Genomic DNA, 26,101 nt, shown 5'->3' with positions numbered 1-26,101 from the left:
GCCTCTTGCTGCTGCTCCTGTTTCAGGAGAGAAACTGCTCTGGACAGAGCTGTGGTCAAGCAGAGTCTCGCTGGGAGGGTTGGTACAGGCTCCCGATGGCCTTTCAATAGCAGTTTGCATTAAAGAATCTGACATAGGTTGGTGCTCCTGGCTTGGAGGAGGAGGAGGAGTTCCTGCCTGTGTTAAGGGGAAGGGATAGTCTCTGGATAAGTAAAGATAAGGGGGGATTTGGGAAAGATCAATGAGAAGAGGAAGAGCCTCTGTGGGGAGGTAAACGTGATCTCTGTGTCTCACCTAGAAACCTCTGCAGTTCTTGTTCTAGACGCTGCAAAATAAACTGTGGTATTTGGGGACCATGGCTACAGACCCACTCTCAGAGCTTCAGGATGACCTGAACTTGGATGATACCAACCAGTCTCTCAGCCAGCTCAAACTGACCTCCATAGATGATAAGAACTGGCCAGCAGATGAAGCCCCTGCTTTTCCCAAATCAGGTAAGTATCCTGCTTGTTTGGGGTCTGGGTTTTGGCCAAAAAGGAATTGTTTGTCCTGCAGCATTGTGGTCATATCTACATATACAGAGAGCCCTAGCTCCACTTAAAAGCTTTATAGACACGTTAATCTTGCACCACACCCAAGTGAATTAGCTCTGCTGTTGAACAGCACTAAAAAGCTCAGAGCCAGCTGATGTAAATATACTCTTCTCAGTCTTGTGGCTGGCTGTACTTTGGTGCTGACAATACAGACATGCTGTAAGTCCTTGAGTGTCCTCTATTATGGTCTCTTGGAGGATAGTTAGGCTTTCCTGAGTGGAAGGGTCTTGAACTTCCATGTGGGAGGTAGGGCTGGAGATCTGAGTTGTTGCTCTGAAATCCTGTGCTATGGACTGCTGCCCAAAGAGGTCAGGGGAGTTAGCTCAAGGGCATATAGGACAGCCATCCATCAAGGGATGATGTTAAGATATTCCTGCTCTTAAAAGCCATGATGGTGCTTTTGGCACTTGGGTTTTGGTCTTTGTGACTGTTTGTGATGTATCTGAACAGTCGTTTTTGAGAGGGTGTACAGGTCTGAGGGACATGTTTGGACTTCATACGATTGACAGGTCTCTTCTGAAGTAATTGCTGCCCTTCAGCAGCAATTTCAGAGAATTTCAGAATTTCAAAGGTGGGTTTCCGAGGTGGACAGGTGCATACATTAGTCCCTCCCATGTTGAAGAGACATTTTTTCTCTTCCCTCTACCTCTATTGTACCCCTTGCCAAGGTGCTCCAGATCCCTTCTTCTAACTGCTTGTTCCTTGTGTTTTGTGCAGAGGACTCCAAAGGCTCCCCTGAGCCCGTCACTCACTTGCAGTGGGATGATCCCTACTATGATATCGCCAGGCACCACATTGTGGAAGTAGCAGGTAGTGGTCTTTCTGTTTTACCCTTTGATGTCTTTGCAGCTGGGCTGAGGAAGGGTCTTTCTAATGGGGTTGCGGGGCCAGCTGCTATATGCCAGCCCCAAGTGGCAAGCTGGCATCATAAAGAGAAGGAGCACCAAACTTCTTGAATGTTTGTGATACATGTAATTTTACATTGATGTTGGCTAAACTTGCATTCCTTCTTGGCTCTTACCGTCTTGATTATATTATTAGCGGGACTTGGTTGATTTTGCTGAGTTGTTTTAGATGTAGCCCTTGACTATATCCAGAGCACAAGATGTGGTTTTTGCATGATAGTGCCACAGAAATTACCTAGTCGTGCAGTACAGCTGCAAGGTCCTCTGCTGACACAGTAATCCACAGTAGGTCTGTCAGCTCTCTTATATCTGAATTGCCAGGGCTTGCCGTCCTGTCCAGAAACAGCATTTGCAGAAATCTGAACTGGGGGAATAGGCCCATGTCCCACTGCAGGAAAAGACCTGATCATTCGGAGTCACAAGCATTTGGATTTTCTCTGTGTGGTTGTCATTTGTGGTTGTCATTTTTTAAATTACACTAACCCTCGGTGATTTCCTGCTGGAATCTCCATAAGAAAGAGTTTTGGGGGTAGTTTTTAGGTTGCTGTGGTAAGTCTGAGGGAAGGGTAATCCCAGTTTTGTCTTGTGTTCCTTGTTTTAAAAAAAAAAAAAAAAAAGCCTCTTCAACCTGTTGTGTGACTTGATTCACACTTCCTCCTTGATTATGTATAGCCACCTCCTACTGCAATTTCTCTGTACCTTGGTCCTTGCCCCACATGTGAATTTGCAGCAAAGCAGAGGCAGAAGCTGGAGTCCTCCTGATTCAGGATTGTTCTGCAGCACAGTTTGACCATAGAGAGAAGATTCTCAGGCACTTACCTTGGTAAGAGTTGTCCTGACGTCATTCTTTTCCAGGCTGTCTTCTAGAAAGAGCTTTCTTTCTCCTGTCCTCTCATGTCACATCTTTTGGGTAACAAAATATAAAGGCAAACTTAAAACTTTGTTGTCCTTTGTCTCCTAGGTGCCTCTGGCTGCTCAGGTTGACAGACCAGGTGTTTAGCATTTTGGCCATTATGTCTTGTAGATTTGCCATGAGTGCTTTCATTTGGGAATGTGTTACTAACCTTCTTTTCCATGGGGCTGGAGTTTTTAGGACTGGGGTTTATAGAGGTCTGCACGCTGGCCTCCCTGCTGCTGAAACTGGGAAGAGACAGATGTGTGGACTCCACCATTTCAGTGGTAATAGCTAGAATATTTGGAATGCGAATGGCAGAGGTAACTGGTGTTTCTGGACTCTGGGAGCTGATGAGTTAAATGAAACTGTTGTTCGCTTCAGACAAAGTGCTTAGCAGAGAGTTAGATCAGAGACATTGATAGGACTGGAATGTCAGCCCAAACCAAGGATACACTTTGTGTGCTGCCTCCTGACGTCAGCACCAGTCTTTCTGCGGGATTTCTGTTCTGGTTTTTTTTTTTTCCCAAGCTCTCTGAGTGGAGTATCACTCCAGTGGAGGTGTGTCTCGGTGGCTGTTGGAATGCAGCCATTTGACACGGTGTCTAGGATAGCAAATGAAGAATTATCTAATTTCCTGAAAGGATTTCAGGCTGGCATGAAGACTGTCTGGGAGGTGTGACTGCATTCTGAAAGAGATCTCTTCCCTGTCACAGTTTAAATTTGTCAGTGAGCACTCTGTCCCTGTTGTGTCTCTGTATAGTGCAGAAGCAGAGAAGTTTCTGATTTTGGCTGCTCCTGGCCAACTTTCACCAGAAGCTGGTTTGCTTGAAAGCCTGTGATGGTCCCACATGCAGAACATGGTGCAATGCCTTTCGTGGCATGAAGAGCTAGTAGCAGAGACCCAGAGAGTGAACTTGCTGCCCCGTAATTTTGAGGCTTGCTGATGTCTCATCTCCTGGAAGCAGGATTTATGATGTTGATCAAAGGGACCGAAGTTGTAATGTGGCTCTGGGGTGAAGCTGTTTGTTCAGTTTTCTTGGTCAATAATTAATAATGTTAACTGTTTGGAGAATCAGACAGGGTAATGTTCTCTGAGCTGTTGTTGGAGGCAAAAAATCTGGGAAAATCTGTAAAAATCCTGTTAGAAGTAGCCTGGAGAATCAAAATCTCACTGGAGGATTAAAATGAAACTGTTTGGATCTGGCTCTACTGACAAATTGTGCTTGTCAGCACCTTTAGGTGAAATGAATGCTCGCCATGCTGAGCTTCAAACAAAATAGCTCCACCCCGGTTCTCTTGTAAATGTTAGCAAATGGCAGCAAATCAAGGGTAGTTTTATCCATTCTGCTGATTTATGAGCTTTCTCTTCCGTGTCCTTCCCTGTTCTGCACTTCAGAGCAGAAAGCATATGGCTAATTCTGTTCCTGCCTTCCCTGAAATATGTTTTGGGATGACGATACTATTTTGGGACAAAAGCAGAAGGCTGGTTCCCATCCTCAAGCTGAACTCTGTGATCCCAGGGTTATTCTGTGTGGTCAGAAAAGTAACTGCTTCTTGTGGGATGGGTGCATGGTGTTAATAACTTATTAAAAGCCCAGTTTTGATGACAGAGTGTTAGCACACTCATTTTCTAGTTGATCTTAAGTTTTGATTCAGTACAAGGCACTCTGGATTTGAATATCCTGGCTATCTTGCCTAAAGAGAGAAAATATTAAACATTTTGCAGAATTTGCTAGAAAAAGAAGAGGTTTGGGGTTTTTTTTACTTAAAAATAGTGCAGCAGTTTCATAAGCATTTCCTTTGTGCCCTATGCTCCTGTCTCTTCTGGGGACCGGAATCTTTCTGGAAAGGGCTGTCCATGGGGAAGGAGCAGGCATGTCATTGCTGTCCTGTGTGGTTGTGTGTCACAGGAAGATGACAGCAAAAGGCATCCAGGCCACAGTTCTGAGGGAGTATCATGGCATTGTTATGAATCAGAATATTTTAGTTTTGGGAAGCCTTCTTTTGGTTCTGAGATCCAATGCTTTTCTGAAAGAACGGGATGATACTCCGCCTATCCTTTCAGATCCTGCCTTAATGTGTGTGTTTCTGGAGTGTTTTGCACAGGCCCTGGAGAGGTCTCTGCATGGTTGTGCTCTTTACTCCGAGTTCCTCTTTTTTGAGCATTATAGCAGAGAAATTTATCTTTACGTGTGGCTAGAAGTTGGAGCAGAGGCGGCTTAATTTCACTGCACAAACCACTTCTGCAAAGTGTGGGTTTTTTTCCTTGCTTACATCACAATGTGTTTGGAGGAAATGCAGGCTTCTGGTTGAAGACTGTTGAGGAACTGTCCCAAATTTCTGTTACGTTTAAGAGTTTCTCTGTCCTCCTGGTAATTCTTATATGGCAATGGTGCTGCTTCCTTATCCTTTGGGGTTGAGGCAGACTAGAGTGACATAATCTTGGCATTGAATTTCGGCAGAGGCTGAATTGCAAGAAAATGGCAGATAGTTAATAACAGTCTAAAGGAGGTCTCTGGAGATGGCAGTCCCTGCTGGAAACCTGGGGCTGTGTGGGAATAGCAGAGCTCTTGACAGCTCTCTGGCAATGTGTTCCTTCTTTGTTCTTCTGTCCAGTTTGAAATACTGGTCTCATCTTTGTGGTCAATATGCAAACCTATAGCTATGAGGTGCACCAGCATTCTCATTTTACACAATAACTGGCATTCTGCCTTTTGGGATAAGAAAATTAGGGCTTAACATATGATTGGCATATGAATTTTCCACTGCTGTGGAGGCCAGAAGCTGGTGTAGCAGTTGTCAGGGGTGTGACCATCACTATTTACTTCAGCTATATAGTCCCTGCCCAGTGACTTCAAAGATTTGCTGACGCTCAGAGTGTGTTTCTGTTAGGTTTTTTTTTTGGGAAATCTGCTGCCTCACACCATTAATTGGCAGTCTGCAGGGCTGCCTTCAAACAGAACTCTTGATGCTGGTGTGCTAAGACCTGCGATTGAAGTGGGAAAGCAAAGTGGAGACTGGGGGTGTACCTTTTGTATGTTACTATATTGAAACAGCAATTTCAACAGTGAATCTTTTTTTTCGATGGTGAATCTGGCACTAAACGTAACTGGAAAGCATTGTGCCTGGCTTTGGCTGCGGGTGCCAAAGTTGTAAGTAGTGCTGGTGATTTGCTGTTGCTGTCGGTCATTGACATGTGGAGGTAAAATCAATCTTGGAGCACCAGTAGTCATTTCGCTAAGCAGGCAAAGGTAGAAGCTGCAGACAAAACTTGTGTTGAAGGTATGTTGCAGTGTGTCTTCGGTGGCTAATGGGCTCAGGAAAGGCCTCTGATAACAAGAGTCCTCTTCCCTTCCAGTATGGTACTTTATTATCGGCTGCATTACTACAGGATACCTGCATTTCTGCTGCTTTTGGATGTAGTTTCTGGCTTTAACTTTTTTGGTTTTTAAAGAGTATTTGTATGATATGGAATGATGAGTTGCTTCTTTGGAATTTGGCCCATCCAAAGCAAGTCCAGCTTGTGCACCATGTTTTGACATGTGAGATCAACAGAATGGAGACTTTCTAAGGGAATCTAAGTTTCTAAGCAAGATCAAGGGAATGGAGAGTTTCTTTTGGAAAATGGATTGAGACATGGGGAGATGAGCCCTGGGGAGAAGGACTTGGTGGTTGATGACAAGCTCGACATGAGCTGGCAATGTGTGCTTGCAGCCCAGAAAGCCAACCACATCCTGGGCTGCATCAAAAGCAGCGTAGCCAGCAGGTCGAGGGAAGTGATTCTTCTCCTCTACTCTGCTCTGGTGAGACCCCACCTGGAGTACTGTGTCCAGTTCTGGAGCCCCCAACATTAGAAGGACATTGACTTGTTGAAGGGAGTCCAGAGGAGGCCACGAAGATGATGAGAAGGCTGGAGCACCTCTTCTATGAGGACAGGCTGAGAGAGTTGGGGCTGCTCTGGGGAGACCTTATAGCAGCCTTCCAGTACCTAAAGGGGGCTTGTAAGAAAGATGGGGAGAAACATTTGAGCAGGGCCTGTTGTGAAAGGACAAAGGGTAATGGTTTTAAACTAAAAAAGGGTAGATTTAGATTAGATGTAAGGAAAAAATCTTTTACAATGAGGGTGGTGGAACACTGGCACAGGTTGCCCAGAGAGGTGGTGGATGCCCCATCCCTGGAAACATTCAAGGCCAGGTTGGATGAGGCTCTGAGGAACCTGATCTGGTTGGAGATGTCCCTGCTTCTTGCAGGGGGGTTGGACTAGATGGCCTTTAAAGGTCTCTTACAACCCTGACTATTCTATTATATTTTTCTAGAGCCCTGCTCTGCTCAGACTCTTGTCTTCATAGGACCATGTTAGTCTGTTGAGTATAGAGCTGTAAGAGTGATGGAAAGGGGCTGGGCGTGGCAGTACATGCCTTTGTAGACCCTTCCCAGAGAAACCTGTTTTCTTTTTTCTAATTGGCAGTTTATTTTTTTTTCTAATTCAGAATCTATTGGTTTTTTTTGTTGTTTTGGTTTTTTGTTTTGTTTTTGTTTATTGGTTTTTTTTTTTTTTTTTAGAAGCTATGGGTGTGTTGAAGATCTAAATTGTCTGAATCTTCAGCTTTTTAGTGAAATTTAGCTTCTTGCAAAACAATCTGTTGGATGTGTTATTCATATGGTATGATGCCATTCTCTGTACACTTCTGAAGTTCTTCAAAGGATCTTGACATTCAGAATTAATTGCGTTTAACCTTTTTAAAAGTGGCAGCAGGACAGATGCCATTTTAGCAGTAGGGGAAGTGTAACAGTAAAGGCCATAAATTTGACTGTGATTATACAGAATTAGTTGCAAATTCAAGAAAGAGACGCAGGAATCGTGGGTTGCTGTTACCCATGTTAATTGGTAGGTAAGGCTGCTTTGGAGAGGAGCATGGGGGAAAGATGAAATAGAAGGAGCTTGACTGCCACAAGACAGCAACTAAATGCATCCCAGCAGCGATCTGGCTAGACTCAGAGACTTTATACTCAATATTACTTTATGGGAAAGGGTGGGAAGCTTGGCTTGCTATAACTTTGTTTCTGTTCCTCCAGACCAGGGTGCACTTGATGGGGCCCAACCAGGTAGGTAGATTTTTTGTGGCGCTACCATTTGGTACTGTAGATCGTGGTATTTCTTTAGCATGACCGTGGCCTGTAGCTGGATTGTCTCAGGGGAGCCCAGACTTTGCTCAGCCTTAGGCTGCTCTGGCAGCTTTTCAGGAGTCTGTAGGCTACACAAAACTGTCATCTGAGGGCTGCACCTCTGCCTCAGGCACAGCAGGATCATCTGAGCCAAATCTGGCGTGTGGGATATACTTTGGGCTTTGGGGCTCTTGGGTCTCAGTATAAATCCTGTTGCTCTTCTGTCATGGTGGTGGCCTGCTTGGACCAGTTCAACTTGAACTCAGATTTATCTTGTTGTCATGTGTACTTTGGAAGTTCATCCTAGGATTGCTTCCTGTTCCTTCATATGATCTGCTGCTGCACTCACGTGCTAAGCAGCTCGCACTTAACTGGATTCTCCAGCTGAAAGCAACTGTTATCTATTTCTGCTCCATTTGACTGTAAAGATTTTGTATTTTGGTAACTTGTTCCTCATTCTAGCCTGAAGCTGTGCTAGACTGCTCTGTGCTTGCTGAGCATTTGTTAATACTCTCTGGACTTCAGATTCAAGCCTTGAGAATTTGGCTGACAGTGCTTTCACACTTCTCAATGTAGATGAAAACTTCTTTTTCAGTGAGATTCTTTCTGCTGTTTCTGAATAGCAGGCAAAGGCCGCCTCACAGTCCATGGAAATGCTGATCCTCACTGCTTCATTACGTGGGCTCTTCTCCCCAATTTGCCGTGCTCTCAGGCATCCTCCCATTTTGCGTTCTTTAATGAGACCCTCTAGTATATTTTGTATCAGTTAGAGCTGTAGTCACTTGGCAGGGCTTTATGATTCTGACAGTGTTTGGATATTTGGTACATCTAGGTGGAAGATGTCATATATTAAAATATTTTTGCTTTGAGCTCCTTACCTTCTTTTCCTGAGGTGCTAAATTCACTTTGGAATTCAACAGACAACTAAAATCTGCTGTACTTAAACACTGCCTAGCTGCGTCATAAGCTTGGCAGGAACCTGAAATTAAATTAGAGAAGTTTTTTTACTGACAGTGGCTCTGATAAACATCCTAAGCTTTGTGAAACTTATGTGGTAATGTTCCAGAATTATGTAGTGGTGTCCTCTCCTTGACCCTGAACTCTGTTAGCTTTGGTGTTTTACCAGTCACACTAGCTTTTGGTGGCAAGTTTTATCCATCTGCATTCTCTCCATGTCAGTATACCAGGATATTCCCATTTGAATCTCTCACTGAGGGTACTGGTGAAGGTAGGAACGAGCAGGGTCCCTGGACTGCAGTTACGCTGTCAGGTGGTAGTATGACAGCCTGCAATCATGGCATAAAGGCTAATGGATATATTTCAGGAGAAATACCTAGAAATGCAGAACAGGATTTGCAAGTCAAGCATGTTTCCCCTGTTGGCTGTACAGATTGATTTAATAGAGAGTCCTGTCTTCAGGACAGTACTGCTACCTAGGTAGGAATTTCTGCTCAGATACGTTTGTGTTGCTGCAGGTTGCCATCTGAAACATTAGCTTCGGTATTTAAACTTCAGCCCTTTTAGAAGTATGGGCTTGCGCTGACGGCTTGGAACCACAGCAGTGATGTTCCTTGCCCCTTGTCTCAGAAGTGCACTGGAAATGCTGCTCTTTGGATGAGAGGAAAAACTGAGTATGGGCCTTAAAAGCACCATAATAATGGTCAGGAGAATTAGCATGTCCATCAGTGCCTCAAGTTAATGTCTCTTCAGATGAGCAGCTGTCTTGACTGGAGAGGCTTTGCATATTGGCTATTGTCTTGCTCTTTCTTGTTAAAAAAAAAAAAAAAAAAAAAAGAATATCTGAATTATATCCTATAGGGAGGTAGTTTAATTCCAGTGTAGACTGAAAATATTTTCAATGTATGAACTTACAAACGTATACACATTGTTGGGGTGCTCTGTGAGTGCTGATGGTATATAATTGCTTCTTTGTAGGTTTATTGTTAACTATTGAGCATTCCTTATCTGGGAGAGGTAGAAGAGCCTGAGAAGCTGAGGTTACTTCATAGTCTATAGTTGTGTTTAATGGAAAATTTAGCTATTTGCAATTGCAAACAAGGGGTGAAAACCTAGATACATAAGATTAATATTGCAAACAAGAAAGCAAACAGTAAAGGGATGGAGCATCTGGGAAAGATCAAACAGGATAAGAATCTGTTTGGTCTGAGGCAGACAGGCCACCTCCAGGCAGCTTCCTCTGACAGCCAAAAATGCATGGAATGGGCTTTAGGTTCTTGTTTATAAATTGGAACAACTGATTGTTCAGCTTTGATGCTGAATTGTGAATTTTTTAATGTCTGGAGACTGATCTGATCTATGTCAGGTGGAAACAAGACCAGCAGTTTTTTTTTTTTTTGCAAGTGTCTGTGTTGACATGCTGAGCTCAGTGTGATGAAACTGGAGTGAGACCCAGAACTCAGTAATGGGTGTGCTGGTTCCTGTGTAGATCTTACACATAAATTCATTCTGAATTGGAAGGCAAAATGGGCCACTCCTTTTTCAGTCATCCAGGGGACTATAGATTATCTTTTGGGGTACTTGTCCCTGGAAATTATCCAGGGGAAACGTGCCATTTCCCCTTTGGCAGATTCGTGGATTATCCATTTTTTCTTCTCCAGCAATCCCAGACCTTTTCACCAAGGCTATATAAGAAATGAGATTTTAGACTTTGCACAGGCCCTGCCATAGGCTTTCATGCCATTCCAGAGGAAGGTGTTTAAGCTGTGCTGTTCCTGACTTGTGACTTGTCAAGTGTGGAAATCAGTGCCCAGGAGCCTGAGCTGAGCGTGTGGCCACCTGCAACATCACATGAACATGATGCTGTACTGCAGTTCTTTGCAACCAAGGCCTGCCTTGATCAAGCTTGCAATCTGCTTCTGGCCCTCAGAACATCCACTGTGGTGTGAAATGCAGCCTCTCAGTTAACTGAAGATAGCACCTACTCTGACTTCAGCACAGAGCTAAGATCTGCAAAGATCTGTAGTCTTTCTGACCATTCTCTTTCATCACTACAAAACTCAGCAGATTCTTAGATACTACCATCTTCTTGCTGCTCTCTGCAGATATGACCCTTTGTCTTCCAGATGGAGTAGCTCAAGATCACTGGGAAGGGTCACAATATGCCATATTCCCTGCCCAGGACTTTGTAGCCTCCACCTTTGTTTAATAGACAGCTTACGTGCATTGGACCCAGCCCTAAAACTCGTAACAAGCTGTGGAAACTCTGGGCTAGGCAGAGAGTGGGCTGCCGTGGGATATGCAATGTGATGTTGGTCTTGTGGCCTGGCTGCGACTGCATCTGGTTGTTCCAGATGAGCCTTGCATCACTCTCTCCTAGTCCTGCATTCTGGGTAATGCGTCCTCCCTAATTGCCCCTTATCTCCGCATGTGTCTGTCAATGTGATGGCCTGTGCCACTCCTTTCCCGGTCTGTACCTAGTGCTGCCTCAGTGTCCCTAGCTTTTGTAGAGGTTCTGGCTTGTGTGCATCAGTAAATTCTGTCTCTTGTGTTGTCTGGTGAGTGACTTAAAAATGGGACTTGCGAGGGAAAAGTTTAAGTGAACAAGTAGCAAGAGAATCTGTTATTCTAGCCAGGATGGGGGAAAAAGAGGGTTTGTGGCATCCTAATGTCATGGCTAGTGTATGTGAGTTCTCTGGCTGCCGTTTGCAGATCAAGTGGTCATCTTTTCCTAACAGACAGTCTTTCCAGAAACCTCAACTTTGCTGTTCCAGGGTTCAATTTGAGATCTCAGTTGCTGCATGGCAAATGTAACCAAGTGGTAGTTGAGGGCCAGAGCCTATGCAGAGGTGAGAAAATGGCTGCGTGCTCTGAATATTGTAAATCAGTGTGGGGAAGAGGACGTCTTTCAAGAGGAATGATGTATTGCAGGGCTGTCCTGCATAAAGTAGCAATCCGTGCTGCTTTTCTGTGCTGTGGTCTGTATGGGATGGTTGTGCTGTAGGGAAGGAAGGAGGGTGTTGTTGAGTATAACCTCAGTAGCCCCTTCCACTGCTTCATGGTCCTTCTGCTTGACAAGAAAACATAGCTCTCGGAGCAGGATGAGTAGCAAGAAAGATGGGAAGACTTCAACCCTTCACACTAAAATAACCATTTCATCTCCACTGGTGCTAAAAAGCAAGTCATTCTTATGGAAATGAATTGGGTATTGTGTCTGGGAGAGAACCAGACTTTCCCTCAAACTCTGTATGTCCAAACGATTTGTGACCTGGTTGTTGCTTATCTAAATCTCTCAATTCCCCTAGCATGTCTGCTAAGCTTGTCCATGCCCATCTGCTTGGGTTTTGTTCATGGGGCTGAAATATCTGCTGGCAGAAGTCCACTGACATATAAAGACTTGCTTTGAGGAAAACTTGGCTTGTTGTCTCTTAAGCCTCAAGTGGTGGCTGGGAGTGTCCTCCCCGAGATAAGGGTCCTTCATGGGTTATTTGACTCCAATGTGATGGGGACAGTTTTCTGCTGGGTTTTACATAGAATGCTTTGTTGTGCTACATTTTGCGGCTCCTTCCAGCTCAGGCTGGAAAAATATCTCTGTGGATGGAAAATCTAGGAAGCAGTGAACAGCTTGTTCTGCAGTTCCCCTGGAGAATCCAGCAGCCCTACTTGGTCCATCTGTAGAAGAGGCTGATGATGATGCTTTCTTCTCATCACTGGGATACAGCTGGGACTGCCCCGTTTCTAGGGATTTCTTGGTTTCCAGGGTATGAAATGGCTTTGTTCTGTGTGCAGGACTAAGCCTCAGGTGAAGCAAGGAACAAATGCACCAGGTCACAAGCAGCTAATCTGGGACTGTGTGCAAGATGGAAGGAGTAGTTACTGTGCCTGTGAGAGGCAGTTTTCCCTGTGCCTCCCTGGGCACACGTCCATCAGGAGCGGTGCCCAGGGGCAGCATTGCAGGATTAATGCTCTGAGTACTCTGCTCTGTACTTGAGGCCTCAGTTCCTACATGCTGCGAGGCATCTGGGTTTCCAATCTTTCCTCTTCTTTCAGGGCTGGAGCATGGACTCTATTCTCCATTCACACTGTTGACTTGCCAGGCCCTTGGTGTTCAGGTTTCTGCTTCCATACTAGGCCTGTGGTAACTCTGCTGAAAATCAGGTTTAGCTTTGCTGGCAGCTGTGGCAATCCAGACTTCTGCCTTGTTATGGTGGTTTCCCATTCTCTGTTTACCTGTTGCTGCCAAGACCACAAAGTAGTCCTTAAACTCCCTGTAATCTCTGACATTTCACCTGCAGGTGATGACAAATATGGAAGGAAAGTCATTTTGTTCAGTGCCTGCCGGATGCCTCCAAGTCATCAACTTGATCATGTGAAACTGCTGGGGTAAGTAGGGTCTTAGGAGGCTGCTGTTAATTCTTAAGCCTGACATAATTCCCAGGTGCTGGATTCCTGGGGTCAGATCTATCTGCAGTAGCTTATTTAGCTGGATGTGTCCTCCCAAAGTGCTTACCTTCATTGCTGGGGATGCAAATCCTTTGTTATGGCACACAAAAATGAAGCCCAAAGGGAGGAAGACTGTGGCAGAACATGAAGTGAGTTCAGCAGTTGTCTCTTCTCAGGTACCTGAAATTCACACTGGACCAGTATGTGGAGAGTGATTACACACTAGTGTACCTGCACCATGGCCTGACCAGTGAGAACAAGCCATCCCTGAGCTGGCTGCGGGATGCCTACAGGGAATTTGATCGCAAGTGAGTAAGGCTGCAGCAAGCAAGGCTATAACGTGCTGTTCCGTAGCCTAACTATCACTTATTTCTGCTGCTTGTGGAGGTGGGTTGTTGTTTGATGCAAGCTCCATCATGGAAATAACAGCTCCTTCTGTAGTTACATCCTTTAGGCCAACAGGCAAGCCGCAAAACCAGGACCAAGCGCGTTAGTGTGTCAGCCCCGTGGTATAATTGCTGCTTCCTGGTGAGGCTGCTCACTGCTTTTCAGTGAATCCTGGAATATAATAGAGAGTGCCCTTAGGCTGCTGAGTGGCTTGACACAGCTACGAAGCATAGGAGAGCAGAGGCCATGGGTGCTGGGAAGTGGTGAGGCTCAGTGCAAAAGGAATGGGGCAGGGTGCCTTCATCTTGTGGAAAAGTTGGTTCCTCTGCTTAAAGTGCAGCTCATCCTTACTTAGCTTCTCTTGGCAGGTACAAGAAGAACATCAAAGCCTTGTATATTGTGCACCCAACCATGTTCATCAAGACCCTGCTGATTCTCTTCAAGCCTCTGATCAGGTAGGAAGCACTACAGGAGGTTCACGCACATCCTCACACTGCAGGGGAATAACGAGGCATTCTCAGTGGGGTACAAGATGAGCCCAGGCTGCTGAGTCCACCCTGGAGTCTCTCACCCTATGCTGTCTCCTGTTTCTGAGGTCAGAAATACTCAGGCACAAGAAGTACTGCTTTGGGAACCTACTGAGCTTCTAGCTCTGTGCTGCTGCCTTTCTGTCTGGCCAGGCAGAAGTAAAGTGTTGCAGGCTCTGCTAATAATGAAAAAGGGAGTGAGAGTATCAGTCCAAATTTTATATAACTTATTGTGTTGATGCTTAAATCCTAACTGTAAAATAATTGAAAACAAAACTTTCTCCAGCCTACTGCTGAACTTAGGAAGGAGAAATCCAGCATTTTAGGGAGCCTGCTGCTGCTGCTAGGGCTTCTAACATGACTTGGAAGGTCTTGGTATCTCCTGGTAAAATATACAGAGTTGGAGAGCTACATGGGCAACATCTCTGCTGCTCAGCCATACCTGCCCCTTTGCCTCATTGATGTCTCTTGCAGACTCCTGCTCTTCTTGCCTGTAAGAAGTCCGTTGTCACACTGGATTTCCCAATTCCTCACATACCTACTTTTCTCTTGTTTTTCAGCTTTAAGTTTGGACGAAAGATTTTTTATGTGAACTTCCTTAGTGAGCTGGAGGAGTATGTGAAGCTGGAACAGCTGGGGATCCCAAGCCAAGTGCTGAAGTGAGAATGCTGCCTGTCTCCCATTTGCTTAGGGCTCTGTGAGAGGGGACTTTTTTGAAGGAATGGCCATGAGAGGAAGAGATTGTTCCGCACAGGCAATGGTTTTGGAGGGAGTGGTGACAAATTGCCTTAAAGACTTATGTTTCTCTCCATACTCCTTCCTGTGTGTCCTTGACTTCAGTGCCCAGTTCTGTCCTCGAGTTCAAAATCCTCCTCCACTGGAGCACCAATCCTGTCTCTCCCACTCACCCCAAGGGGCCTTTCTGCAAGCCGCTGACCTGGAGCTCGTGGTGCACATCTGCTGCAGCTGGGCAACTTCTTTGCTCACTCTGCACAGTTCAGCTTGTCTTTGAGGCTCCCCAAAGTTGCCACAATCTCAGTCCTACCAGATTGATTCCCTGTCCCTTATGCAGACATGCAACTGTCTCATCACAAACAGTGCTGTCCCAGCCTCCTGTTCATGCTGTCTGTCATCCTTGGCTACTCTAGTTCCTGTTTCTAGATAGATATTCCTTTCTCCCTGCTTTTTTTTCTGGCAACTAGGTGTTTGTTTTTGTTGCCCCTGTGCTCCAGGGCTCCCCGTCCGGTTTTTGCATGGGGGAAATCAACCGCGCTGGGCTGGAGCTGTTACCAGTGGATGTGCAGTGGGTCATATACTGTGCTGGATTTATGCTATTTCTGGGAGGTGGAGTGGCTTTTTACCAGTCTGTGTTCTGCCACAGATACGATGAATATCTGAGATCCCTGCAGAAGCCTTCACAAGTGCCCCAGAAACCAACACCCCCGCGCCCACCGCTGCCAAACCAGCAGTTTGGAGTCTCACTCCAGCAGTGAGTATCTCTGAATTGTGCTTCATTTGCCCTGACTTGCTTGATATGAGGTCACTGTATTTATAACTGAACAGCAGCAAAAGTGGCTGTAAAATTTCTTGCAGTTCAGACTTCCTACAAAACTTTAATAATTTTTCTGAGGAACTCCGCGATCATGTCCACGTCCTGACTGACTCAGTTAAGTTCCACCCTCTTGAGTCCCTGGCTAGATTGTATCTAAATTAGGATGAGATGGTTTCTGCAGCTAAGGGTCACTAAGGGAGGAGCAAAATAAGGACCGTGGGGACGGCATTATGCCACTAGAAACTTCATTTAAGCAAAGGAAGTCTGTAGAAGACTGATGGAGGTGTCTTTAGGACTACGCTATTTTGATTGAGGAGTGCTGCAGATCTGTTTCTTAGTTTTTTTCCATATCATAAATTCTATTTTAAAAGCACTTCTATTCACCCTTGTACTGATTCCCACCCCCCATTCCTGCATGGTGACACAGGCAAACACAGACACTGGCAAGGACTAGTGATACTGGCTAAGTGTTTAAGGTATTTTTAACTTTGAGTGTGATTTTTCCCTGGGGAATGAGGAGGAGCCAGTATTGTGTGGCCAGACAGATCCTCTGAAACAGTCTGGGAACACATTCCTCAGTTTCAGCACAACATTTCCAAATGTAACCCTGGTCGTGCTGTGTGCCTTGGCTTGTAAGTAGCCTGAGAGGGCTGACCAGCTCCAGGTTGGTGGTGTAGACAATTGAACATGAGGGTGGCAGCAAACACCTTGGCATCGCTAGGTCTTCCCTGGCAACCATTGGGTTGATGTATCTTCTGTTACAGGAGTGGGGTGGGTAAACTTATCCTGTATGTATTTCTCTCATGTGTCAGCTTCTTTCTGCCCTTGCTGCTATGGGGAAGGGAAAAGGAAGCTTACCCCTTTTCACTTGATTCATAACTAACAGCCTTGCTTTGTGGGAACCCCTTTGCCCTGGCATCTACAGGTTATGATTTTTACAGAAGATAGAGAAATATTCCTGTGGTGTAGTAATGAATTCATACTTGCTCCAGTGAAGGATATAGCGTGATGGGTGAAGAGGAGAGAAGGCTGGAATAATGGCTGAACTAAGGACTGGGATAGCAGGATCCTATGTGGTAGGGCTTGTGGGGGCTAACTTCCAAGACTCAGCGGCTGCACACAGGACAGGGAGGACCAGTCATTTGTAACCTTTTGTCTCTTCCCACAGCCTCAGGGAGAAGAGCCCTGATCAGTCGCCTGTTCCTTTGGTGGTCAGAGACACCATTGCTCATTTGCAGCAGCATGGTAAGTGTTCAGGGGAAGCTGCAGCCCCGCTTAATTCCATTTCAGCGCACTCTCCTCCACCCAAGTTCCCATCCAGAGTGTGGTAAGATACAGAAGAACAGCAGCCTAGAATAAGGTGTAAAGGCCTGAACTAGGTGAGTTAGTCTTCAAGAGAGATTGTGCAGGGCTTAGGAGACCTCTTTCTTCCAGTCATCCATGCTCCCACTTGTATAAGAGTGGAAAAATGCTCCCTATATCCTTTACCTGTGCCATAGTTTAGCACTGCTCGCGGCCAAGCTACGTGGTCTCTCGCTCACTCTCCCCACCCTCTGAGGGGAAATAGGGGAGAGATATTATAACAAAGAGCTTGAGGTTTGAGATAAGGACAGGGAGGGATCGTTCAAGTTACCGTTATGGGCAAAACAGACTTGACGTGGGGAAAAGTATTTATTTATTATTATTAATAAAATCAAAGCAGGATAATGAGAAAGAGAACAAAAAATCAAGCCCCCACCCCTTCCTCTTTCCAGACTTAACTTAATTTCAAATTATCTATACCTCCTTCCTCAGCCCCCAAGCAGCACGGGGGGAATAGGGAATGGGGGTTACAGTCAGTTTATCACATGTTGTCTTCCACCGCTCCTTCCTCCTCGGGGAAAGAACTCCTCACATTCCTCCCCTGCTCCAGCATGGGGTCCCTCCCACAGGCTACAGTCCTTCATGAACTCCAATGTGAGGTCCTTTTCCACGGGGTGCAGTCCCTCAGGATCAGGCTGTTCCAGTGGGCCCTCCACGGGCCACAGCCTCCTCCAGGCATCCGCCTGCCCCGGTGTGGGGTCCTCCACAGGCTGCAGGTGGATCTCTGCTCCTCCGTGGGCCTCCATGGGCTGCAGGGGAATGTTGGCCAGGAGCAGCATTTCTCCTCCCCCTCCTTCTTCACTGACCTTGTTGTCTGCAGCCATTCCTCTCACAAAAAATTCTTCACCATCAGGCTCAGGCAGACGCCTCTCAGGTTTTCCTCCCTTCCCTTCTCTCGGCTGGGCTGAGTTGGGCCCAGACAGCCACCTGGCTGGAGGCCAGAGGGTGAGGGCTGCAAGGCCCACAAGACTCGAGCCTCCCCCTCTACCCCTGCTTCTGCTTCTTCACTCTTTTTTTAAAAAATTTTTTTTTTTTATTTTCCCCTTCTTAAATACATTATCAGAGAGGCATTATCACTGTAACCAATTGGCTTGGCTCTGGCCAGCAGCAGGTCCGCCCTAGACCCAGCCATGACCACTGAACAAAGGGGAAACTTCTATCAGCTTCTTACAGAAGCTGCCACTGTAGCCCCTCCTGCTACACAAAACCAGCACAGCCTGGTAGCAGAAGCAGAAAGAATTATAGAATCATAGAATGGTTACGGTTGGAAGGGACCTTCAAAGGTCATCTAGTCCAACCCCCCTGCAAGGAGCAGGGACATCTCCAGCCAGATCAGGTTCCTCAGAGCCTCATCCAGCCTGGCCTTGAACGGTTCCAGGGATGGGGCATCCACCACCTCTCTGGGCAACCTGTGCCAGTGTTCTACCACCCTCAGTGTAAACATTTTTTTCCTAATATGCAATCTAAATCTACCTCTCTCTATTTTAAAACCATTACCCCTCATCCTATCACAACAGGCCCTACAGAACAGCCTCTCCCCATCTTTCTTTTAGGCCCCATTTAGGTACTGGAAGACTGCTATAAGGTCTCCCCGGAGTATTCTCTTCTCCAGGCTGAACAGCCCCAACCCTCTCAGCCTGTCCTCATAGGAAGGGTGCTCCAGCCCTCTTATCATCTTCGTAGCCCTCCTCTGGACCTTCTCCGACTGGTCCATGTCCTTCTTATGTTGGGGACTCCAGAACTGGACACAGTACTCCAGGTGGGGTCTCACCAGGGCAGAGTAGAGGAGGAGAATCACCTCCCTCGACCTGCTGGCCACACTCCTCTTGATGCAGCCCAGGATGCGGTTGGCCTTCTGGGCCGCAAGGGCGCATTGCCTGCTCATGTTGAGCTTCTCGTCCACCAGCACTCCCAAGTCCTCCTCAGGGCTGCTCTCGATCCATTCCCCGCCCAGCCTGTATTTGTGCCTGGGATTGCCATGACCCAGGTGCAGGACCTTGCACTTGGCCTCGTTGAACTTCATGAGGTTGGCACGGGCCCACGTCTCCAGCCTGTCAAGGTCCCTCTGGATGGCATCCCTCCCTTCCAGCGTGTCGACGGCACCACACAACTTGGTGTCATCAGCGAACTTGCTGAGGGTGCACTCTATCCCACTGTCCATGTTGCCGACAAAGATGTTGAACAGGGCCGGGCCCAACACGGACCCCTGAGGGACTCCACTCGTGACCGGTCTGCACTTGGACATTGAGCTGTTGACCACCTCTCTCTGAGTGTGGCCATCCAGCCAACTCCTTACTCACCGAGTGGTCTGTCCATCAAACCCATGTCTCTCTAGTTTAGAGAGAAGGATGTCGTGCAGGACAGTGTCAAAAGCTTTGCACAAGTCCAGGTAGACAATATCCATTGCTCGTCCCTTGTCCACCGATGCCGTCACCCCGTCATAGAAGGCCACCAAATTGGTCAGGCACGATCTGCCCTTGGTGAAGCCATGTTGGCTGTCACCAACCACCTCCTTGCTCTCCATATGCCTTAGCATGGTTAAATTGCCATGGTCTTTAAAAAAGGGAGCGCCCCACTGCATGGATTTATGATTGCTAACACCAGCCTTTTTAGAGACCGTCACATGGCTGATCTTTCTTCTCTATCTGCTCTCACTTCACAGCTCTTGCTACGGAGGGGATTTTCCGGAGATCAGCAAATACCCAGGTTGTCAGGGAGGTCCAGCAAAAATACAACACGGGTAAGTGCCCAGACTCAGCAGAGCCACTGTCATTCCCTAACTACTACTGTCCAACTGGAACTGTGTTGGAACTAGTCCATCATGGCTCTTCTTCTCTGATAGGCCTCTAGGTGAGGCCCCGTCGGGGTATGACCTGAGTTGCAAGGGAGAAGCATCTGATACTTCTGCTGTGTGGAAAGCATATTCCTTCCCACTCATGTTTTCGTTACTGCCCTTTTCCTTCCTGAAAATTTTCCTGTTTCTCAGGGTGGGATATACCATCTTAGTCTGGTTATACTGGAGGGACTGAAGATGACCAGGAAGAAACTTGGTAATTTGTTTCGTTTGATGACTGGTAGTGTTGTATTCAGAAGTGTTTTGCATAGGCTTTTGGGACACGTTTTTCCACTCTGCTAGAGGATGTGGTGCTTCAGTACCCTCTCTGTGTTCTTTAAAATACTCCTTCCCTGGTTCTGGGCTCTGACCACCATGTCCCATTCTTTGTCTGGAGGAGGTCCTGCTTTGGCCAGTGAGCACTGAGTCTCTGCTCTACTTTCTCAGGTGTGCCTGTAGATTTCCAGCAGTATGAAGATGTCCACCTCCCTGCTGTGATTCTCAAGACCTTCTTGAGGGAGCTACCAGAGCCCCTCCTCACTTTTGGCCTTTACAGCCATGTTGTCAGCTTCCAGAGTGAGTTGTATCAAGAGTGTGCTACTCCCTGAACGTTGCATTGGCCAAAGGCAAAGACATCTTTGGTCAGGGGCGGGGGGGGGGGGTCACAGTGCTGCATGGGATACCCTGTGACTGCAAACAGGGCTTTTGTCAGGGTGGGTGCTGAGGATTTCTCATGGACCTGCTTGTCCTGTCTCTCTTGATTTTTAGATGTGGAGGAGGTGAATCGTGTGGATGTTGTTCGCAAAACACTCCAGACTCTGCCAGAAGAAAACTACCAAGTGCTCCATTTACTGACAGCCTTTCTGGTGCAGGTGAGCTGCTCCAAAGGTGGGAAGTCATATTCTAGTTCAGTTGCCAGTGCCTTGCAGCTGCTTTTTGACTGCCTGCTCCCTCTTTTTATTTTGAGAGGAAATAAGTCTCAAGCTAGGAAATGTCCTTTCTTTACCTTATGTTCTTGTTATACAGAGATCAAGAATGATCATGATGAACTAGCCTAAGCAGTTGCTTCTCACAATGCTGAGAGGTGCAGGTGGGCATTAAGCCCATGTGGTCTGTACCAGGAGGCTGAAAGCTCCCCAAGGTGGAGGTACAACTGCAAAATATCTGAGTAGATTAGACTAGAAGAGGAGTCTCAGATCCACCATACAGAACTTTCTGCTGCCAGGGAAGCGACGGCAAGGCAAGAGGGAAGATCGTTTTGTTTTGAGTGATGATCTGGACTGTAGAGATGTTGGCTGACAGTGCTCTGGGTCCTATTGTAATGATGTGGCCTGGCGGTTAAGCCATAGTGGCAAATGGCAAGATATTGCTCCTCACCTCCTGAAGGCTGGATGTGTATTTCCCCCACCTGTCTTCTGGTGTTGGGCCTTCAGCTTCTCTCCTCCCATTTTCTCTTGGGAGTCTGTCAGCTCTTGCTTTGGGTAGGGTAGAGAGCAGCTGCTGTGTTATTCTGTAGGATTCACAATGGTTTCTTTCCTTCCCACACAGGTCTCTGCTCACAGTGACACAAACAAGATGACAAACACCAACCTGGCAGTTGTGTTTGGCCCAAATCTACTGTGGGCCAAAGACGTAGCCATCACCCTAAAAGCCATCAACCCCATCAATACCTTTACCAAGTTCCTGCTGGACCACCAGAAGGAGCTCTTTGAGGATGTGGTGGCCTGAATCCAGGCCAGCCCACACCAACACACTGTGCCCACCTTCCCACCTTCTTTCCCACTTTGTCTTGGAGCTGTGACCAAGCTGTCTCCAGTGCAAAGGGACCATTGATCCTCTGGGTGATGAGCAGAGCGAGGGCTGTGGAGATGGTGGAGAAAGTGTTTAAAGAAGTGAGCAAGAGACCTGTTGCTCCGGATGAGGAGGGGAGCTGGTCTCCCAGCTGCTGAGTGGAGTCCTAACCCACTTATCAGTCTGTGCAGCTCCTTCAGGGCTCATCACCAGTCTGCTGCCCTATCAGATGACCTGCCTTCCTTTCCTCCTTCCCTCGCATGCAGTTTCTCTGCCCTCCTGGTCCCTTCCTCAGCAAAGATCTTTTTTGTTTAAGCTCCCAATAGTCCCAGCTCACCCCCCTTGCCTCAGCTGGGCTGTCTGGGCTAGGGCAGGCTTGCTGGGTTTTGTGGCAGAGATGTTCTTACAGCGAGTGCCATCTCCCAGCGCTACACGTGTACCCTGCCCTTCCCCAGAGGCACCCAAAGCAGGGAAGGGAGCCGGGCAGCCCTTGTGCTTCAGGCAGCAGCATGTCCTGCACTTGCAAACACCACTCTAGGCCCCATGATTTTGACAGGCAAGTGAAGGACAGACTCACAGCACATGGGCTGTTGTTACCTGTCAGACTCCAATACAAGGAAGCTGAATTTAGCCCAAACCCCTCTGGAGTCCCCCACTCCAGATTCTATTCAGTGTCTGCTGGGGCGTAGTGAGTGAGGTGCCTGCCATAGTTACCCAGCTCAGGCGTGTTTGTCCCTCCAGCAGCATTTCCAGCCTGGCTGGGAAGGTTCATGCCAGACCTGTCTGTGGCAGGTGAGCCTGAATGGCAGGGACGAGGTGCCCTGGTGGCACTGGACTGCTGAACACTATGAGGATCACTGCCTTTCCCTGTGGCAGCAGCACAAGGCCTCTTCTCCTCCGTCAGGCATGTGTATGTGTGCCAACTGGCACAGACCGCCTTGGCTAGTGGTCTTTTTTGAGCAGAACTTTTCCCCAGCAGAGTGTAACAAAGCATGGCCTTGAGGGAAGGTCTAGGGACTGGGGCTAACCCTCACCCTGGAGTGCACCAGGCCTGGATTACAAATTTCTGCCCAGGTGCTGAGCACTCATGTGCCAAAGCTGGGAGGAAACAGCTATTCCATGCCAAGGGCCTTTGCCTCGTCTGCTCCTTGGTTCATACTTTCCTTCCGTCCTACCATGGAAGCCTGGTGAGATGCATCCTGTATGCCCTGGGCACGGCTGGAGAGATCAGGTTGTCTGCAAGACAGGAGCAGAGTGGGCCTGGCACCTTCCCAAAGCAGCTGCAATACTGTTAGGGCATCACTGTTGGTTCTGGGTTGCAGCATTCCTATTACCTGGGCTAAAAGAAGTCCCTCTCCTTAGCCTGGGCCTGGCAGGGTGTTAGGAGGGAGTTTCTAGCCTTACTTCACTGGTGTGTTGTATTTTTATATCTTGTGCACTGTGTGCCTGGGCCAGTCCTCCCTGCTGCATCTGGCAACAGGGACAAATCTTTTGGACCAAGCAGAACTAATTTTTTTAAAGCTACTGGATGCTAAATAGAATTTGCTTTTTCATATATTTTAGTCTGCTTTTAAACACTGACCAAAGGTCTGTGCCCCAACTGTAATCAAAATAAGTGACATCTCTTGCAGGAATTATGGAAATTGCTCTTTCTGCTAAGCTCTGGAATGGGGATGGGTGCGAACATACATAGGCAGCTCTGCAGGACAGCGCAGATCCAGCCAGCTGGCTCGGAGGAGGCGCACCAACACGTGGGTGGGAACAGTGAGCAAGAAACTGAGCATCACTAAGGCTGGAGCAAGAGATATTCTAGGAGAGGGCTGAGTCTGATCTCCTAGATACTGGGGGACTTTGCTCTGTGGAGGCTAGAAGGCTGCTTTGTCTCCCTCTTCCAAGAGTAAGAGTCTTCCCTGTTTGGCCAGGATATGAATTGTTTCAGCCTGAACAATTCACAGCAGTAACCAAATAAATGTTTTGGAGGTAGAGATACTCAGCTCTTAATTCACCTGTGATCTCTGCTAAAGTTAGCGGGGTTGATGTGCTGCGGAGGAAGAATCTCCTGGGATGGACAGTGTGGAGAGAGGTGTACTTGCTCCAGTTTTAAGAGGCAAGGCTTTCCGGACAGCCTGGGAAGAGCACGGAGGCTGAGCGAGCTCAGTGCAGCCCCTCTTTCCCTGCAGGCGCCCTGCTCTGTGGAGGCTTCAGTATGGGAGGAGACTTGGTGTTCTCACTGTATCTGCAGGTGATATCCCCCGGCCTCGCTTATATTGCCCCAGAGGAAAGGCAATCCCAGCTTACTTCACCTGGGACAAACAAGCCCAAGGCTGGCAGCTTGGAACGGGAAGTGCCTGTATGCCGCGGCACGAGGCCTTGGCCTTACACGCAGCCCTGGCTCCCAGGGGAGCAGCAAGGAGTGTTCCCTGGTTCCCTGCCCGGTAGAGGAGCAGTGCTGGGGTGGTGGCTCCTCTTCAGGGAGAGAGCAGGGATTGCTGCAAGTGTCAGTGTTCTGGCTGGAGTTTGGTGAGTGGGTGCTTTTTTTTGTTTTTTAAACTGAATTATTGAAATCATGTTTCCTTTTTTTAGCAAAATGGAGCTTGGTGCATCCCCTGCAGGCAGGGATAAAAGCCTGCTCCAGTTCAGTGCCTGCAGGGAGCAGATTTGGAGGGTGTTCAGGAAGCTGCTACTGCTCATGGTGGGAAAGTGCTTGCAACTCCTGGAAGGGACCTAGTGTAAATATCCCCTTTCCTCTGCTGCTCCTCATCCTGAAGCTGCTGGGGGCCCTGGAGCAGGCACAGTAACCAGGGCTGCTTTTGCTTCTGCAGTCTGCTCTCCTGAATGCCTTGTATTGAAATATCCCTCCTGTGACTTGAGCAAGGAACTGGCCTAGGCTTGCCTGCAGCCTCCGCTGGCTGGGTGGCCACCAGACCCTGCATCTGCCAGGCCCAGGGGGTTAAATCCCCTCCTCAGGCAGTCAGGGTGCTGGCTGGGCTGGGTTTCTCTGCCACATGAAGGTGGGGGCCAGTATCTGATTAGAGTTCTGGTCTTTGTCAGTTTTCTCCTTGCTGTAGAGATGCCCAAGGGTCTTTTCCCTGGCTGTCTTTCAGGTTAGTTGTTAGCCATTTCTCCCTGTGGGGGTACGTCGTCCTCTTCATCCCTCTGCTTTTTAGCACCTAGACCCGTCCCCTCTGCTAAGCCTCACGCTGTCTTAATGGCGCCTGATCACTCCCTGGCCCAAGCTGTGTACTGACACCAGAGCTTTTGGGTGGTGCAGGGGAGCCGGGGCCGTCTGGATGCCTTGTGGCAATGTTTGCTAATTTGTGAGAGAGCTGAGGGCCAGATTGGTCCCTGTTTCCTCTTTTATGCGCGGGGGCTCCTGTGCAAAATTTTTGGCTTTGCTTTTGTTGCTGGTGTTCCCTGCCTCCTTTTCTGTTGATGTTCATCAGGTGCAGGGCTGGGGTTTTCACAGTGGTATTGGTTCACATTGTTTATTTCCTTTTAATCTGCACCAATGTTATATTTCACAGTTTGCACTTTTTGTATTTCAATAAAAATGAAAATGTAATCCCAGATCCAGGTGTGTCTGTCAAGTGGCAGCAGCTGTGGCACATCTACAAAAAACAGAAGTAAGGCTGGCTACGCTGCCAACCACAGCCATGCAGAGAGGGAGGAAAGTGAGTATGAAATGTCTCGTATGTGAGAAGCTCTGGGAAGAAATACTAGTTTGCAGGAGCCTCGGGCTGGAAACAGAATTTGAAAAAGAATTAAGTATTGCAAGTTTGGCTGTGTCCTGAACAGGGCTGGGCTTCCATGTTAGTCTCCCTGATGTGATGAGCAATCTGCCTAGGATTGCTCTTTCCCAGAGGTGGACCCAGGCAGCTGCACAGGTTGTGGTATCTCCAGCTGCCAAGTGGGAGCCACCTGCAGGCTCCCCAGTTAGCATTAGCCGGCTGAGTTTATCCTGTGGCCAGGTGATGTGTGCAGCGCAGGCCTGCACCTTCTCAAGTGGATCGCTAACTCCTCGATGTACAATAGTCTTCTGGTTAGGAGCACAACAGTCCACCCCTTCTGCCACATACAGTTAACTTTTACTGAAGTTGTAATTTGTTACATCAGTAAGAGTTTGGCTAGTAGAAAGGCTGTTATATGCAAAGTGATTACTACAATTAATAATACAAGTGTAGCAACAAGTGAACCAAATACTGGTTATGAATAGAACAGAGAGCACTGGAGCTAAAAGCATCACCATAGGGCAGCAGCCTGAGCCCTGGCTGCTCACCTTGTCCTTTGGATGATGTGTTAATGCTGATGTTAACACTTTCATTTCTACACCAGCATGCTGCTTCTCAGTTTTTATTACTGATAAGCTGTGCAATCTAGGGCATCACAGAGTTGCCAGTTCTTCTTCTGCATGTTGACATTATTCAGTGTGACTCGTGACAAGCTGTCAGCCATACACAAGAAGCCAGAGGTGTTTTATGGCATCTGTTCACAGGTAATACTTTGCATATGGCCCTTGCAGTCTGATTTATTAATTTGCTTACCTGCTGCAACTTACTGGGCAGTACTTCAGTTCTAGAGCTGAGAGGTTTGCTTATTTCTCTGGGGCTTTTTCACATGGATGGTGCTTTTGGCTGTAATCTGTGATTTTCCACCCTGTGGACTGTGGTGGCCCCCTGTAACGGGACGGATG

At 47.5% G+C, this 26,101-nt stretch overlaps 1 protein-coding gene across 2 annotated transcripts; it reads left to right on the top strand.

Annotated features, from left to right (window-relative positions):
• Window positions 1-56: 56 nt before the first annotated feature.
• On the top strand, window positions 57-24,978 carry ARHGAP1 (Rho GTPase activating protein 1). Of its 2 annotated transcripts, XM_086748877.1 has the most exons (13): window positions 57-78; window positions 311-494; window positions 1,311-1,403; window positions 12,812-12,899; window positions 13,136-13,267; window positions 13,715-13,801; window positions 14,434-14,532; window positions 15,255-15,362; window positions 16,594-16,670; window positions 19,450-19,527; window positions 20,068-20,196; window positions 20,389-20,492; window positions 21,169-24,978. In XM_086748877.1, exons 2-13 carry the CDS (start codon window positions 356-358, stop codon window positions 21,346-21,348), a joined length of 1,314 nt encoding a protein of 437 aa, XP_086605003.1. In that variant the 5' UTR covers window positions 57-78; window positions 311-355; the 3' UTR covers window positions 21,349-24,978. The 2 variants fall into 2 exon arrangements, with proteins under 2 accessions (XP_086605003.1, XP_086605004.1); XM_086748878.1 differs by lacking the exon at window positions 14,434-14,532.
• Window positions 24,979-26,101: the final 1,123 nt, after the last annotated feature.

This window comes from Chlamydotis macqueenii, chromosome 5 (genome assembly GCF_036417535.1).
Source record: "Chlamydotis macqueenii isolate bChlMac1 chromosome 5, bChlMac1.mat, whole genome shotgun sequence".
In the NCBI taxonomy this organism is placed as follows: domain Eukaryota; kingdom Metazoa; phylum Chordata; class Aves; order Otidiformes; family Otididae; genus Chlamydotis; species Chlamydotis macqueenii.
The sequence above is the reverse complement of the archived record's forward strand: the minus strand, read 5'-3'. Positions and strand labels throughout refer to the sequence as shown.

What these genes read in the sequence shown, in the direction of transcription:
- ARHGAP1 (XM_086748877.1), top strand. Translation starts at nt 356, where the DNA reads ATGGCTACAGACCCACTCTCAGAGCTTCAGGATGACCTGAACTTGGAT. An exon ending in CCACATTGTGGAAGTAGCAG is followed by an intron (nt 1,404 to 12,811) that starts GTAGTGGTCTTT and finishes TTTCACCTGCAG; the next exon opens with GTGATGACAAATATGGAAGG. An exon ending in TACAGGGAATTTGATCGCAA is followed by an intron (nt 13,268 to 13,714) that starts GTGAGTAAGGCT and finishes TTCTCTTGGCAG; the next exon opens with GTACAAGAAGAACATCAAAG.